At 49.3% G+C, this 16,332-nt stretch overlaps 1 protein-coding gene across 8 annotated transcripts; it reads right to left on the reverse strand.

Moving 5' to 3' along the window:
- Positions 1–1,236: 1,236 nt before the first annotated feature.
- Positions 1,237–11,143, reverse strand: ccdc28a (coiled-coil domain containing 28A). Of its 8 annotated transcripts, none has more exons than XM_036962879.2 (6): positions 10,985–11,143; positions 10,257–10,473; positions 9,978–10,144; positions 7,475–7,629; positions 2,644–2,666; positions 1,237–2,346 (listed from the first exon to the last, which is right to left on the reverse strand). In XM_036962879.2, exons 2-6 carry the CDS (start codon positions 10,409–10,411, stop codon positions 2,340–2,342), a joined length of 507 nt encoding a protein of 168 aa, XP_036818774.1. In that variant the 5' UTR covers positions 10,412–10,473; positions 10,985–11,143; the 3' UTR covers positions 1,237–2,339. The 8 variants fall into 8 exon arrangements, with proteins under 8 accessions (XP_036818774.1, XP_036818770.1, XP_036818775.1 ...); XM_036962875.2 differs by having other exon boundaries at positions 1,237–2,350; XM_036962880.2 differs by having other exon boundaries at positions 1,237–2,350; positions 7,447–7,629.
- Positions 11,144–16,332: the final 5,189 nt, after the last annotated feature.

A 16,332-nucleotide genomic window follows, 5' to 3' on the forward strand; every position in this document is an offset into this window, starting at 1 on the left:
ATATATATACAGTGTGTGCAAATGAGGTAAGATTAGGGAGGTAAGGTAATAAATAGGCCGTAGTGACGAAGTAATTACAATATAGCAGTTAAACACTGGAGTGATAGATGTGCAGAATAGTTATTTTATTTAACCAGGTAGGGCAGTTGAGAACAAATTCTCGTTTACAACTGCGACCTGGTCAAGATGGATGTGCAGGTAGAGATACTGGGGTGCAAAGGAGCAAAATAAATAACAATATGGGGATGAGGTAGTTGGATGGGCTATTTACAGATGGGCTATGTACAGGTGCAGTGATCTGTGAGCTGCTCTGACAGCTGGTGCTTAAAGTTAGTGAGGGAGATATGAGTCTCCAGCTTCAGTGATTTTTGCAGTTCGTTCCAGTCATTTGCATCAGAGAATTGGAAGGAAAGGCGGCCAAAGGAGGAATTGGCTTTGGGGATGACCAGTGAAATATACCTGCTGGAGCGCGTGCTACAGGTGGGTAACCTCGTCTGGAGGTTAGTTAACAGTGTCCAACGAAGGGCCAGAGGTATGCAGAATGGTGTCGTCTGCGTAGAGGTGGATCAGAGACTCACCAGCAGCAGGACCGACATCATTGATGTATACAGAGAAAAGATTCAGCCCGAGAATTGAACCCTGTGGTACACCCCCATAGAGACTGCCAGAGAGGTCCAGACAACAGGCCCTCTGATTTGACACACTGAACTCTGTCTGAGAAGTAGTTGGTGAACCAGGCGAGGCAGTCATTTGAGAAACCAAGGCTGTTGAGTCTGCCGATAAGAATGTGGTGATTGACAGAGTCGAAAGCCTTGGCCAGGTCAATGAATACAGCTGCACAGTAATGTCTCTTATTGATGGTGGTTATGATATGGTACAAACATTATTGGGTACAGACAACAGCACAAAGGACAAGAAGGTAGAGACAACAATACATCACACAAAGCAGCCACAACTGTCAGTAAGAGTGTCAATGATTGAGTCTTTGAATGAAGAGATTGAGAGAAAACTGTCCAGTTTGAGTGTTTTGTTGCAGCTCGTCCCAGTTGGTAGATGCAGCGAACTGAAAAGAGGAGCGACCCAGGGATGCGTGTGCTTTGGGGACCTTTAACAGAATGTGACTGGCAGAACGGGTGTTGTATGTGGAGGATGAGGGGCTGCAGTAGATATCTCATATAGTGGGGAATGAGGCCTCGCCACCACCATCCATCATATGAGTAAAGCACAGAAACATGATTCAAGTCATTAGAATTCTCTTTATTGACTTTGTCCTAAAACTGAGGAAAAGAAATCAGAACAATCCACCCCAACCACATGAATTAACAATAAAACGGTAATGTACAGGATTACTCTAAATAAAAAGGTTGACAATCAAGCAGTTTCAAATATGATTATTCCATTCCAACTGCATATAAGACAAATATGTGTAGGAGAAGGTCAAATATATATATATAAATAAATATATATATCTCAATGTAACACTGGTTCAAACCAAGGCAACAATAAAAAGGCAACAACATTTGTCCAGACACTCATGTGGATATGTGCAGGGAGTTTCCCCACTTTAAACAACGTCGCAAATATGTGCAACTGTGTTTGCAGTGTGTTCGACAGATAAGTGGAGGATGGTGATTAGGCCCAATCCCATAAACCCCTAGCCCCAAGGAGAGGAGAGGGAAGAGAAGAGAGGGGGGGGGGGGGGGGGGGGGGTAGAGGAGAAGAGGGGACGGGAGAGGGGAGGGTAGAGGAGAAGAGGGGACGGGAGAGGGGAGGGTAGAGGAGAAGAGGGGACGGGAGAGGGGAGGGTAGAGGAGAAGAGGGGAGGGTAGAGGAGAAGAGGGGACGGGAGAGGAGAAGAGGGGACGGGAGAGGGGAGAGAGTGGAGGAGAGGAGAAGAGGGGAGGGGATGTTAGAGGAGTAGAGGGGAGGGTAGAGGAGAAGAGGGGACGGGAGAGGGGAGAGTGGAGGAGAGGAGAAGAGGGGATGTTAGAGGAGAAGAGAGGGGGGGACGGTAGAGGAGAAGAGGGGACGGGAGAGGGGAGAGTGGAGGAGAGGAGAAGAGGGGACGGGAGAGGGGAGAGTGGAGGAGAGGAGAAGAGGGGACGGGAGAGGGGAGAGTGGAGGAGAGGAGAAGAGGGGACGGGAGAGGGGAGAGTGGAGGAGAGGAGAAGAGGGGACGGGAGAGGGGAGAGGAGAAGAGAAGAGGCATATAAGGAAATGAATTTAGGGGATAAGGAAATCAAATAAGGAGAGGAGGTTAGGAGACAAGGAGATGAGACTTGACTGCAGACCGACTTAAATGCTGGCTGTCCTGGGTATCTCCTGGCTGTCTGCCAGATTCAGCTTCTGACTTGTGGAGAGGAGATTGGAGTCAAGGAGAACAGCTGAAACACACACACACACACACACACACCTCACTCACTCTGCTCTGAGCCCCCCCTCCCACACCTCACTCACTCTGCTCTGAGCCCCCCCTCCCACACCTCACTCACTCTGAGCCCCCCCTCCCACACCTCACTCACTCTGCTCTGAGCCCCCCCCTCCCACACACCCCTCACTCACTCGCTCTGTGCACACAGTACACAAGTCGGCACACACACACACCCACCAACCATGTCCACACAAGTCTTTCTAAAAGGATACATTGATGAACTCAGTTCCTCTAGCTGTAGAGAGGGACAGAGATGTTTCATTACATTGAGCTAACATTGAGCCGTTTCCTTCCATTGAGCTAACATTGAGCCACGATACATACACAGAGCATGAGGTGTGTGTGTATGTGGCTTTGTTCTCACATGAGAAGGCTTAGATCTGGAGATTAGGCCTAACTTTGGCCTTGTGAAAACCCTGTTTGACACACTGAGGGAGGCCCTGTGTGTTGGGATCTTAGGGCCTAGACGGCTACCAAGTACTTTCACAGTGTTAACAGAATTTCAAGATCCAACAAACACTTTAAAAAAAAGGTAGACTCTGCGATATGACGCAGATGCAGAAAGTAGTAAACAACCAAGTGGGTCAAATTCCACAACAACTAAGAGCGTTGAAGCGCGAGGCTCAACTTCTCCTCTGTTTTGGTGTCCTGGTTACCACGCGGTGAACAGAGCGAAGCCAACCACGAGATACAGTGTGTCTCACTGAAGTCTCATCTCCGTCATATCAATATCTTGCAGTGCTGTTCGTGGCAACATAATTTAGCCGATTCTACTTTTATGGTGGTCTAAGCCCCTGCAGCGTGGGTTAGAATCCACATCTACCCCTGCAGCGTGGGTTAGAATCCACATCTACCCCTGCAGCGTGGGTTAGAATCCACATCTACCCCTGCAGCGTGGGCCAGAATCCACATCTACCCCTGCAGCGTGGGTCAGAATCCACATCTACCCCTGCAGCGTGGGTCAGAATCCACATCTACCCCTGCAGCGTGGGCTAGAATCCACATCTACCCCTGCAGCGTGGGTTAGAATCCACATCTACCCCTGCAGCGTGGGCCAGAATCCACATCTACCCCTGCAGCGTGGGCCAGAATCCACATCTACCCCTGCAGCGTGGGCCAGAATCCACATCTACCCCTGCAGCGTGGGCCAGAATCCACATCTACCCCTGCAGCGTGGGCCAGAATCCACATCTACCCCTGCAGCGTGGGCCAGAATCCACATCTACCCCTGCAGCGTGGGCCAGAATCCACATCTACCCCTGCAGCGTGGGCCAGAATCCACATCTACCCCTGCAGCGTGGGCCAGAATCCACATCTACCCCTGCAGCGTGGGCCAGAATCCACATCTACCCCTGCAGCGTGGGTTAGAATCCACATCTACCCCTGAAGCGTGGGTTAGAATCCACATCTACCCCTGTAGCGTGGGTTAGAATCCACATCTACCCCTGCAGCGTGGGTCAGAATCCACATCTACCCCTGCAGCGTGGGCTAAAATCCACATCTACTCCTGCAGCGTGGGTCAGAATCCATCCCACTGCTATTTCAGCGTGGGTTAGAATCCACATCTACCCCTGCAGCGTGGGCTAGAATCCACATCTACCCCTGCAGCGTGGGCCAGAATCCACATCTACCCCTGCAGCGTGGGTCAGAATCCACATCTACCCCTGCAGCGTGGGTCAGAATCCACATCTACCCCTGCAGCGTGGGTCAGAATCCACATCTACCCCTGCAGCGTGGGTCAGAATCCACATCTACCCCTGCAGCGTGGGTCAGAATCCACATCTACCCCTGCAGCGTGGGTCAGAATCCACATCTACCCCTGCAGCGTGGGCCAGAATCCACATCTACCCCTGCAGCGTGGGCCAGAATCCACATCTACCCCTGCAGCGTGGGCCAGAATCCACATCTACCCCTGCAGCGTGGGTTAGAATCCACATCTACCCCTGCAGCGTGGGCCAGAATCCACATCTACCCCTGCAGCGTGGGTTAGAATCCACATCTACCCCTGCAGCGTGGGTTAGAATCCACATCTACCCCTGTAGCGTGGGTTAGAATCCACATCTACCCCTGCAGCGTGGGCTAAAATCCACATCTACTCCTGCAGCGTGGGTCAGAATCCATCCCACTGCTATTTCAGCGTGGGTTAGAATCCACATCTACCCCTGTAGCGTGGGTTAGAATCCACATCTACCCCTGTAGCATGGGTTAGAATCCACATCTACCCCTGCAGCGTGGGCTAGAATCCACATCTACCCCTGCAGCGTGGGCTAGAATCCACATCTAACCCTGCAGCGTGGGTTAGAATCCACATCTAACCCTGCAGTGTGGGTTAGAATCCATCCCACTGCTATTTCAGCGTGGGTTAGAATCCACATCTACCCCTGCAGCGTGGGTCAGAATCCACATCTACCCCTGCAGCGTGGGTTAGAATCCACATCTACCCCTGCAGCGTGGGCTAGAATCCACATCTACCCCTGCAGCGTGGGCTAGAATCCACATCTACCCCTGCAGCGTGGGTCAGAATCCACATCTACCACTGCAGCGTGGGTCAGAATCCACATCTACCCCTGCAGCGTGGGTCAGAATCCACATCTACCCCTGCAGCATGGGTCAGAATCCACATCTACCCCTGCAGCATGGGTCAGAATCCACATCTACCCCTGCAGCATGGGTCAGAATCCACATCTACCCCTGCAGCGTGGGTCAGAATCCACATCTACCCCTGCAGCGTGGGTCAGAATCCACATCTACCCCTGCAGCATGGGTCAGAATCCACATCTACCCCTGCAGCGTGGGCCAGAATCCACATCTACCCCTGCAGCGTGGGCCAGAATCCACATCTACCCCTGCAGCGTGGGCTAGAATCCACATCTACCCCTGCAGCGTGGGCCAGAATCCACATCTACCCCTGCAGCGTGGGCCAGAATCCACATCGACCCCTGCAGCGTGGGCCAGAATCCACATCTACCCCTGCAGCGTGGGCCAGAATACACATCTACCCCTGCAGCGTGGGCCAGAATCCACATCTACCCCTGCAGCGTGGGCCAGAATCCACATCTACCCCTGCAGCGTGGGCCAGAATCCATCCCACTGCTATTTCAGCACTCTCCTCTTTCTTTCCTATCCAATAAACAAAATAGATGTGGTCTCTTGCAAAAGTATTCAGACCCCTAGGATTTCTTCACATTTAATTGTGTTACAAAGTGGGATTAAAATGGATTTAATAGTTGTTTTTTTTGTGTCAACAATCTATACAAAACACTAAACATAAAAATCAATAAAAATGTTTTTAAAAGGTTTGCAAAGGTATTCAGCTCCTTGAGTCAATTGCACGTTAGAATCACCTTTAGCATCAATTACAGCTGGGAGTTTTTTTTGCGGGTCAATTATATAAGAGGGTAAATTATATAAGAGCGTTGCCCACCTGGATTGTACAATATTTGGACAATATTCTTCTAAAAAAATTCTTCAAGCTCTGTCAAGATGTTGGGGATCATGGCTAGATGGCTGTTTTCAAGTCTTGACAGACTTTCAAGCTGATTTAAGTCTCCAAGAACATTCACTCTCTTCTCTCAATGCAATGCTCTCTCTCCATGGGCTATCTGGCTGGCTAGCTAGCTAGCAAACAAACATTGCTACACACAATAATATCAAAGCCTATATCAGCATGTAAAGTAGCTAGTTAGCTGTAAAATCGGCCAAACAAACTGCACAATCAATTTAGGAGTCAACAATCTCACCATGTGCAACCTGCAGAGTGATATGCCTCACACAGTCTGACATTCACAACGGTAGATTTACTTTAGTGTAGATGGGGAAACCTTTCCCCATTATACACTATATATAAAGTATGTGGACACCCCTTCAAATTAGCGGATTCAGCTATTTCAGCCTTACCCATTGCTGACAGGTATATATATATATATATATATATATAAAAATCTATTAATTAAAAAAAAAAAAAAATAGGGCACACAGCCATGCAATCTCCATAGACAAACATTGACAGGTGCATAAGAGAGGGATTTTTTTTTAAATATATATATACGTCCACAGGTGGGAGTTGTGCTTACAGCCCAACACCGTGCAGGACGTTTGGCATATGCCAGAGAACGCAAATTCGCCATTGGCACCCTGTGCTCTTCACAGATGAAAGCAGGTTCACACTGAGCACATGTGACAGAGTCTGGAGACGCCGTGGAGAACGTTCTGCTGCCTGCAACATCCTCCAGCATGACCGGTTTGTGTGGGGTGGCATTTCTTTGGGGGGCCGCACAGCCCTCCATGTGCTCGCCAGAGGTAGCCTGACTGCCATTAGGTACCGAGATAAGATCCTCAGACCCCTTGTGAGACCATATGCTGGTGCGGTTGGCCCTGGGTTCCTCCTAATGCAAGACAATGCTAGACCACATGTGGCTGAACAGGCAGTTAACCCCGTCATTGAAAATAAGAATTTGTTCTTAACTGACTTGCCTAGTTAAAATAAAGGTTAAATAAAAACATAAAAAAATCTGTGTGTCTGGGTGGTTTAATACATCATCCACAGCATAATTATTAACTTGATCATGCTTTAAAAAAAGAGATATTCAATGTCTCGTGTTATCGTTACCCATCTACCAATCACTGGCTTTTCAAAAAAGCTCCCTGGTCTTTATAGATGAATCTGTTCTTGAAATTCAATACCTTACAGATGATGTATGTATGTATGGGGGACAGAGGAAGGAGTGGTCATTCAAAAATCACGTCAACCTCTATTATTTCACACAGTGAGTCCATGTAACTTATGTGATTTGTTAAAGCCACATTTTTGTCCTGAACTAATGTAGGCTTGCCTAAACAAAGGAGCTGAATAGTTATGGAACTACAGGATTTCTGTTATAATTTCTTATTTATCTTTAAAAAAAAAAAGTTCTTCCACTTTGACAGAGTAATTTAGGTAGATTGTTGACAAAAAATTGACAATTAAATCCATTGTAAAACCCCACTTTGTAACACAAAGCGGTCTGAATACTTACATTAACCAAACCTATTGCCAGATCTTACGTTGAGCAGCAGTTTGTCCATGTTGGAGTCGCAGGCGGTCTTCCGTTGGTCCTCAGGCATCTCGTCCACCTCCCCATAAAGGTCAAAGTGCAGCCGAGCCAACTTCTCCTGCATCTCTCTCACATGTTCCATCTGATCTATAGAACACTCATTGCCTAGAGGGAGAGGGGCAGGGGAGAGAGAGGGAGCGAGATGAGGGGGGGAGAGAGGGAGCGAGATGAGGGGGGGAGAGAGGGAGCGAGATGAGGGGGGGAGAGAGGGAGCGAGATGAGGGGGGAGAGAGGGAGCGAGATGAGGGGGGAGAGAGGGAGCGAGATGAGGGGGGGAGAGAGGGAGCGAGATGAGGGGGGGAGAGAGGGAGCGAGATGAGGGGGGAGAGAGGGAGCGAGATGAGGGGGGGGGGGGGGGGAGGGAGCGAGATGAGGGGGGGGGGGGGGGGAGGGAGCGAGATGAGGGGGGGGGGGGAGAGAGGGAGCGAGATGAGGGGGAGAGAGAGGGAGCGAGATGAGGGGGGGGGGGGAGAGGGAGCGAGATGAGGGGGGAGAGAGGGAGCGAGATGAGGGGGGAGAGAGGGAGCGAGATGGGGGGTGAGAGAGGGAGCGAGAAGAGGGGGGGAGAGAGGGAGCGAGATGAGGGGGGGAGAGAGGGAGCGAGATGAGGGGGGGGAGAGAGGGAGCGAGATGAGGGGGGGGAGAGAGGGAGCGAGATGAGGGGGGGGAGAGAGGGAGCGAGATGAGGGGGGGGAGAGAGGGAGCGAGATGAGGGGGGGGAGAGAGGGAGCGAGATGAGGGGGGGAGAGAGGGAGCGAGATGAGGGGGGGGAGAGAGGGAGCGAGATGAGGGGGGGAGAGAGGGAGCGAGATGAGGGGGGGGAGAGAGGGAGCGAGATGAGGGGGGGAGAGAGGGAGCGAGATGAGGGGGGAGAGAGGGAGCGAGATGAGGGGGGAGAGAGGGAGCGAGATGAGGGGGGAGAGAGGGAGCGAGATGAGGGGGTGAGAGAGGGAGCGAGATGAGGGGGGGAGAGAGGGAGCGAGATGAGGGGGGGAGAGAGGGAGCGAGATGAGGGGGGGGAGAGAGGGAGCGAGATGAGGGGGGGAGAGAGGGAGCGAGATGAGGGGGGGAGAGAGGGAGCGAGATGAGGGGGGAGAGAGGGAGCGAGATGAGGGGGGAGAGAGGGAGCGAGATGAGGGGGGAGAGAGGGAGCGAGATGAGGGGGGAGAGGGAGCGAGATGAGGGGGGAGAGAGGGAGCGAGATGAGGGGGGGAGAGAGGGAGCGAGATGAGGGGGGGAGAGAGGGAGCGAGATGAGGGGGGGAGAGAGGGAGCGAGATGAGGGGGGGGGAGAGAGGGAGCGAGATGAGGGGGGGAGAGAGGGAGCGAGATGAGGGGGGGAGAGAGGGAGCGAGATGAGGGGGGGAGAGAGGGAGCGAGAAGAGGGGGGGAGAGAGGGAGCGAGATGAGGGGGGGAAAGAGGGAGCGAGATGAGGGGGGGAAAGAGGGAGCGAGATGAGGGGGGGAAAGAGGGAGCGAGATGAGGGGGGAAAGAGGGAGCGAGATGAGGGGGGAAAGAGGGAGCGAGATGAGGGGGGAAAGAGGGAGCGAGATGAGGGGGGGAGAGAGGGAGCGAGATGAGGGGGGAGAGAGGGAGCGAGAAGAGGGGGGAGAGAGGGAGCGAGATGGGGGGTGAGAGAGGGAGCGAGATGAGGGGGGGAGAGAGGGAGCGAGATGAGGGGGGGAGAGAGGGAGCGAGATGAGGGGGGGAGAGAGGGAGCGAGATGAGGGGGGGAGAGAGGGAGCGAGATGAGGGGGGGAGAGAGGGAGCGAGATGAGGGGGGGAGAGAGGGAGCGAGATGAGGGGGGAGAGAGGGAGCGAGATGAGGGGGTGAGAGAGGGAGCGAGATGAGGGGGGAGAGAGGGAGAGAGATGAGGGGGGGAGAGAGGGAGCGAGATGAGGGGGGGGGAGAGAGGGAGCGAGATGAGGGGGGGGGGAGAGAGGGAGCGAGATGAGGGGGGGAGAGAGGGAGCGAGATGAGGGGGGGAGAGAGGGAGCGAGATGAGGGGGGGAGAGAGGGAGCGAGATGAGGGGGGGAGAGAGGGAGCGAGAAGAGAAGGGGAGAGAGGGAGCGAGATGAGGGGGGAGAGAGGGAGCGAGATGAGGGGGGAGAGAGGGAGCGAGATGAGGGGGGGAGAGAGGGAGCGAGATGAGGGGGGGGGAGAGGGAGCGAGATGAGGGGGGGGGGGAGAGGGAGCGAGATGAGGGGGGGGGGGGAGAGGGAGCGAGATGAGGGGGGGGGGGGAGAGAGGGAGCGAGATGAGGGGGGGGGGGAGAGAGGGAGCGAGATGAGGGGGGGAGAGAGGGAGCGAGATGAGGGGGGGAGAGAGGGAGCGAGATGAGTGGTCATAGATAGTGTTCATGTAAAACTTCACCTGCATATTAACACACAGGTAATCTGCTCTTTCAGCAGCAGACACTTATCCACTGAGCCACTGGAACCCTGGTCTCACCAAAGGCCTGTAGTTTTCCATTGTGGAAGTCATTGAGAAGGCTCAGCAGTCCTTTCTCCATCTCCTGCACATCGGAGACGTCCGTCAGGAAGGAGTGTTGGATGGGGTCCGCCTGACTCTGGCCTGCCTTACTGCCTGAAGCCTGCTGCGGTCTGGCCTTCACACCCCTGACACACACACACACACACACACACACACACACACACACACACACACACAAGCAAATTAAGAACTTCACCTCAAAGCAGTTCAAGTCATCCAGATGATTATGGTTCTTACCTGCGGCTCTTCCCCTTCTGGCTGGAGTGTGTACCCATGTGGCTGAAGCCCAGATGCCGTCCTGAGGCGGTGTTCTTCCGGGTGCTGGTTGGTGGGGCAGGGGCCTGGTTGGTGGAGGGCCTGGAAATCTTTCTCTTCAGCTTCCTATCCTCCATGGCATCATAATATGTAGTTCACTAGTTAGTAGTTAGTCACTGGACAGTCCTGCAGAAAATATCTAGGATAGTAATCAAACAATAAACGGTGACAAGTTTAGTAACCCCAACCTCGCACTAACTTAGCTTACGTTGCAACTGTCAGCTACTGACAACAACACGGCATGTCTGCTAGTGTTGGGTCCAGCTAGTTGACCAATCGAACAAAACCCATAGCTAACAAGTTAACTAGCAGTAGTATCGCGAGGCCTTCCAAGTCTCGTCTTGTTTACCAACTAGTTAACGCGAACTGGTATCTTCTCAGTGCCAACTAAACCCGGAAGTGTCTTTGTAGTTTCACTGAAAAGACACATAAAATGCACATAAAATGGAAAGCAACGTCGTATTTCTAGTTGTCAATAGCTGAACTAGTTGTTGAAAGCGAGAGCAAAGCAGCTAGCTAAACAACGACGTGTTATCGACGTTAGCTAGCTAGCATTGCTATCAAATCAGCCTAAATAACTACACTAGGCTAGCTGATTTAGCTACAAAACTTACTACACAAATTGTAATAACATATAGCTAGCAACAGACCTCAATTTTCTCCGTTGTTGAAGTTATTCGTAGTTAGTTCATTCGATGTGAACATATTTTAAACCTGTTTGATCTGTTGTTGTTAGCTTGACTGCGGTCTTCACTAGTTACCACAGCCACGAAGTCTTCCTTATTATAATGACTAAACCGATAGAGGGCGATAGATCTGCACTCTCGTCTATGATTTATAACCCAAAATAGTTAATCTGTGTCGTTTTACAATGGGAGTAAATTAAGCATATTGGGCAGAACAAGCAAGGAGTTGGGTAAAGCCAAACATGAGCTAGTTATATCCTTTTGGCTTGTTTTGTGTGTGAACTAACTCAATTCGACCTTGCACTCCTTCTAAACAAAGCAATATTTGACCACTTTGGCAAAGAGTCAGGTCTATAAAACAGAGTGCACTACGTTTGTAATAAATTCTAGTTTTGGAAGCAGAAAAATTTATTGAGATCAGATATTTCATCGATGAGAAAATGATCAGAATGTCAGCTCATTTTTCTGCCAGTTTCATCCATTCCCACTACCCGCGACTGGACTTCCACTCACTACCATATTTGGTGGTGAGAAAACATTCTAATCGGATGCTTCAGCTTTATAGCCCCTGTGACATGTCTGGGTTACGCCTTCTGTCTGTGGTAGTAGAGCATGCCAGCTTGTTGTCCTAAAACCTAGAAGCCACCTGCTGCTGCCTGAGGCTGAGGAGAAACACAGCAGGTCAGTGGCTCACAGCACCACGCATTAGAAAGGCATGTAGTGGAACAACGGTCAAAGGCACTGCATCTCAGTGCTAGAGGCGTCACTACAGACCCCGGTTCGATTCCAGGCTTTATCACAACCGGCCGTGATTGTGAGTCCCATAGGTCGGCGCACAATTGTCCCAACGTCGTCTGGGTTTGGCCCGGAGTCGACCGTCATTGTAAATAAGAAGTTGTTCTTAACTGACTTACCTGGTTAAATAAAGGTTGAATAAAACATATAAACAGCAAAACAACTGTCTCACTTACTGAAACTATGATAGTTCTCACTCACCAACGTTTTAGTAAACAGCCTTGATTTCACAGAGTGTCTGGAACCTGAACTCTCCGGCGGGGCTGAGCAAGACCCCCTGGACAACTGTACCTACCGCTTCCATCCAACCAGCTGAATCTGATCCCCCCCCGTCCGTCCGTCCATCCGTCCAGCCGCCTGGAGTGTGTCCAACCAATGACTTTCCCACGATTTACCTGTGGAGTCCAGAGAAACTCCCCAGTCTGGTCTGGAACACTTGACCTACATTTGGGATGTAAACCCCAGGAAGTGGACCACAGTTATCTAGCTGCTGTGGTGAATGCAGTAATACCCAGGATGTAAACACCAGGATGTAGACCACAGTTATCTAGCTGCTGTGGTGAATGCAGTAATACCCAGGATGTAAACACCAAGATGTAGACCACAGTTATCTAACTGCTGTGGTGAATGCAGTAATACCCAGGATGTAAACCACAGTTATCTAACTGCTGTGGTGAATGCAGTAATACCCAGGATGTAAACACCAGGATGTAAACCACAGTTATCTAACTGCTGTGGTGAATGCAGTAATACCCAGGATATAAACACCAGGATGTAGACCACAGTTATCTAACTGCTGTGGTGAATGCAGTAATACCCAGGATGTAAACCACAGTTATCTAGCTGCTGTGGTGAATGCAGTAATACCCAGGATGTAAACCACAGTTATCTAGCTGCTGTGGTGAATGCAGTAATACCCAGGATGTAAACACCAAGATGTAGACCACAGTTATCTAACTGCTGTGGTGAATGCAGTAATACCCAGGATGTAGACCATCAGGATGTAGACCACAGTTATCTAACTGCTGTGGTGAATGCAGTAATACCCAGGATGTAAACACCAAGATGTAGACCACAGTTATCTAGCTGCTGTGGTGAATGCAGTAATACCCAGGATGTAAACACCAAGATGTAGACCACAGTTATCTAGCTGCTGTGGTGAATGCAGTAATACCCAGGATGTAAACCCCAGGATGTAAACCCCAGGATGTAAACCCCAGGATGTAAACCCCAGGATGTGGACCATCAGGATAAAGAGTTATTATTTTGTCAGGCCTTATCTATTCAGATTCGCCAATGTCCCACCTTTCTGAGAACATGGAGACACCAACAGAAGGTTGGTTGAACCTGAGAAAGTAATCCGTCTCTGAAGGAACTATTTCTTTTCGTCCATGCTATTTAGATTATCAGGGATTCAACAGTCACAGTCAGGGGGGTTTTATAAAATGTGTTTGATTTAATCAGGTTCGTTGGTCGGACCAAGGCGCAGCATACGTAGAGTTCCACATTATTTAAAACCCCCTGACTATGACTGTTGAATCCCTATTTCACTCTCTAATAAACATGAATAAACTCCCATATCTGTTAGGTGAAATACCGCAGTGCGCAGTCACGGTAGCACGATCTGTGGCCCGTTGCCATGACAAAAGGGCAACCAGTGGAGCGCAAACAACATTGTAAATACAACCAAAATGTTTATTTATCTTCTCCCTACTATTCATACCTCAACTATTGGCATATTGTTGAAACACTGATTGCTGATAATATAACACTTGTAATGACTTTATCCTTTTGAAACCTGTGTGAGTGCAATGTTTACTGTTCATTTCTAATCGTTGTTTGTTAATGTTGTTTTGGTTTCTTCTTACTTCCCTTTATTGTTTATTTCACTTGCTTTGGCAATGTTAACATATGTTTCCCATTCCAATAAAGGCCCTTTGAATTTAATTTAATTGATATGAGGACTCATTATGGACATATTCCATTCTAGCATGGACATTGCCATTGAGGGCTTCCACCATTTTAAAGTAGTCAATTTGGTGGCGATTCATACGAGTTGGGAGCAGTCAACCAATGAAGAAGAAGAACATGTATCACTTTAAAATGGAGATAGCCTCAATGGCAAGGACCAAGCAGTCACAGATACTACAATAGCAAATATACAAGGATGAGTCCTCTATCTATCTCTATGGCCTGATCAAACGCGTATCTGCCCTATCATTGGCCAGAATGGTCCCACCTGATCTCGCCCTCTGCCGCCTGCCTTCCATCTTTGAGGACGTGTATTTCCCTTGTTAGAGCGGTCAGTCAAATATCTTGTCCATATAATAGACCATCTTTGATGCTGCTAACTTTTTTAAACTTCCTGATATTTTATGTAATGACGCCAAACCCTTTTTTTTTAAGTTTCCGTTCCAACAGTCTTCAGTGGCTTCTCTCCTCGGCTTCTGCTAAATAGGAATGTCTCGACTTCAGCCGAATAAGAATGTCTCACATCCTACATAAACTAACAAAGCTGGTACAGTAAGTTTTCTAAATTAACTGAGACGTAACATGTCTGATGACGTTGTTGTCAAGTCGGTCCGAACATACCACCATATTCGAGTCAGTGTATCACGACCAAGTAGTGACTACTATCCGTCCAGCAGGTGGTGCTACAGTTTCATTTTACCAGCTGAGTCAAACCGCATCGCATACAATACTACATGCCTACCTAGTCAGGATCCTCATTAGGAGATATACTATCGGGTACATTTCAGGGTACCGTATTCTATTTATCACATGTCCATACACACCGATTAAAAATAGTTTGTACTGACAAGAGAACATTTTAATGTGCATTCTGTAAATGATGTGCTTTGTGTCCCTTTTTAATTTATTTTAATGTCAAACTGATTTTCAACCAAAAAAAGCCAATGACTGCATAATCAATTGAATCAAATGAAAAATGATAGTACCCCCCCCCCCCCCACCAGGGCAGTAACCCCCCCCCCCCCCCTCAGACCATCAGATCAGCTGGCCTGAGTCCTGACAGAGGCAGACAGAGTGACGGCAGCCCTTGATCACCCTGAGGAACCATGGATGCCTTGACTTGGGGAGGAACTGGAGGATCAGTGGGAGGAACTCAGAAATACACCTAGGGAGGTGGGTCCTTTAATGGGGTGTATTCATTAGTCCCCAAAGACCAAAGTAGCAAAATGTTTTGTAACAGAAACTGTTTACTCCAAATGGAAAATATTTTGAACAAACCACAATAAAGCACAAGGGGAACAACACCCTGTTCAGCGATGAACTCAGTGCCCCCCTTTTCTCTCTCTTTCTCTCACACACACACACACACACACACACACACACACACACACACACACACACACACACACACACACACACACACACACACACACATGCACACACACACACACACACACACACACACACACACACACACACACACACACACACACACACACACACACACACACACACACACACACACACACATGCACACACACACACACACACACACGCACACACACACACACACACACACAGTGCTCATACGGAGGAGACTCACTGAGGCATTAGCAGGATGTGTTTCAGGGTGCGCAGCATTCTGTCTGTCTGTCTGTCTTTCTGTCTCTCTCTCTGTCTGTCTCTCTCTCCGTCTGTCCGTCTGTCCGTCTGTCTCTCTCTCTCAATTCAATTTATGGGGCTTTATTGGCATAGGAAACATGTGTTTACATTGCCATAGCAAGTGTATGTATAAACAAAAGTGAAATGGTGTGTGTTCTTCACTGTGGCACTTTTCTTGTGGCAATAGGTCACAAATCTTGCTGCTGTGATGTCACACTGTGGTATTTCACCCAAAATAGGAGTTTATCAACATCGTGTTTGTTATCTGAATTCTTTGTGGGTCTTTATAATCTGAGGGAAATATGTGTCTCTAATATGGTCATACATTTTGTACGAGGTTAGGAAGTGCAGCTCAGTTTCCTTCTCACTTTGTGGGCAGTGAGCACATAGCCTGTCTTCTCTTGAGAGCCATGTCTGCCTACGGCGGCCTTTCTCTATAGCAAGGCTATGCTCACTGAGTCTACATAGTCAGAGTTTTCATTAATTTTGTGTCAGTCACAGTTTAGGGCCAAATGTATCAAGTAATTATCTTTTTGTTTTCTCATGATTTGGTTGGGTCTAATTGTGCTGCTGTCCTGGGGCTCTGTGGGGTCTGTTTGTGTTTGTGAACAGAGCCCCAGGACCAGTTTGCTTAGTGGACTCTTCTCCAGGTTCATCTCTCTGTAGGTGATGGCTTTGTTATGGAAGGTTTGGGAATCACTTCCTTTTAGGTGGTTATAGAATTTAGTGTCTCTTTTCTGGAATTTGATAATCAGCAGGTATCGGTCTAATTCTGTTCTGCATGCATTATTTGGTGTTTTACATTGCACATTTAGGATATTTTTTTGCAGAATTCTGCATGCAGTCTCAATTTGGTGTTTGTCCCATTTTGTGAAGTCTTGGTT

This window comes from Oncorhynchus mykiss, chromosome 25, assembly GCF_057628025.1.
Source record: "Oncorhynchus mykiss isolate SJ-2025 chromosome 25, ASM5762802v1, whole genome shotgun sequence".
Lineage (NCBI taxonomy): Eukaryota > Metazoa > Chordata > Actinopteri > Salmoniformes > Salmonidae > Oncorhynchus > Oncorhynchus mykiss.

Excerpts from the sequence above, each read along its gene's own strand:
- ccdc28a (XM_036962875.2), bottom strand. The coding sequence starts at position 10,411 with ATGGAGGATAGGAAGCTGAAGAGAAAGATTTCCAGGCCCTCCACCAAC. Across the intron at positions 10,145-10,256 it reads CAGAAGGGGAAGAGCCGCAG|GGGTGTGAAGGCCAGACCGC; the intron begins GTAAGAACCATA and ends TGTGTGTGTCAG. Across the intron at positions 7,630-9,977 it reads TGGAAAACTACAGGCCTTTG|GCAATGAGTGTTCTATAGAT; the intron begins GTGAGACCAGGG and ends CTCTCCCTCTAG.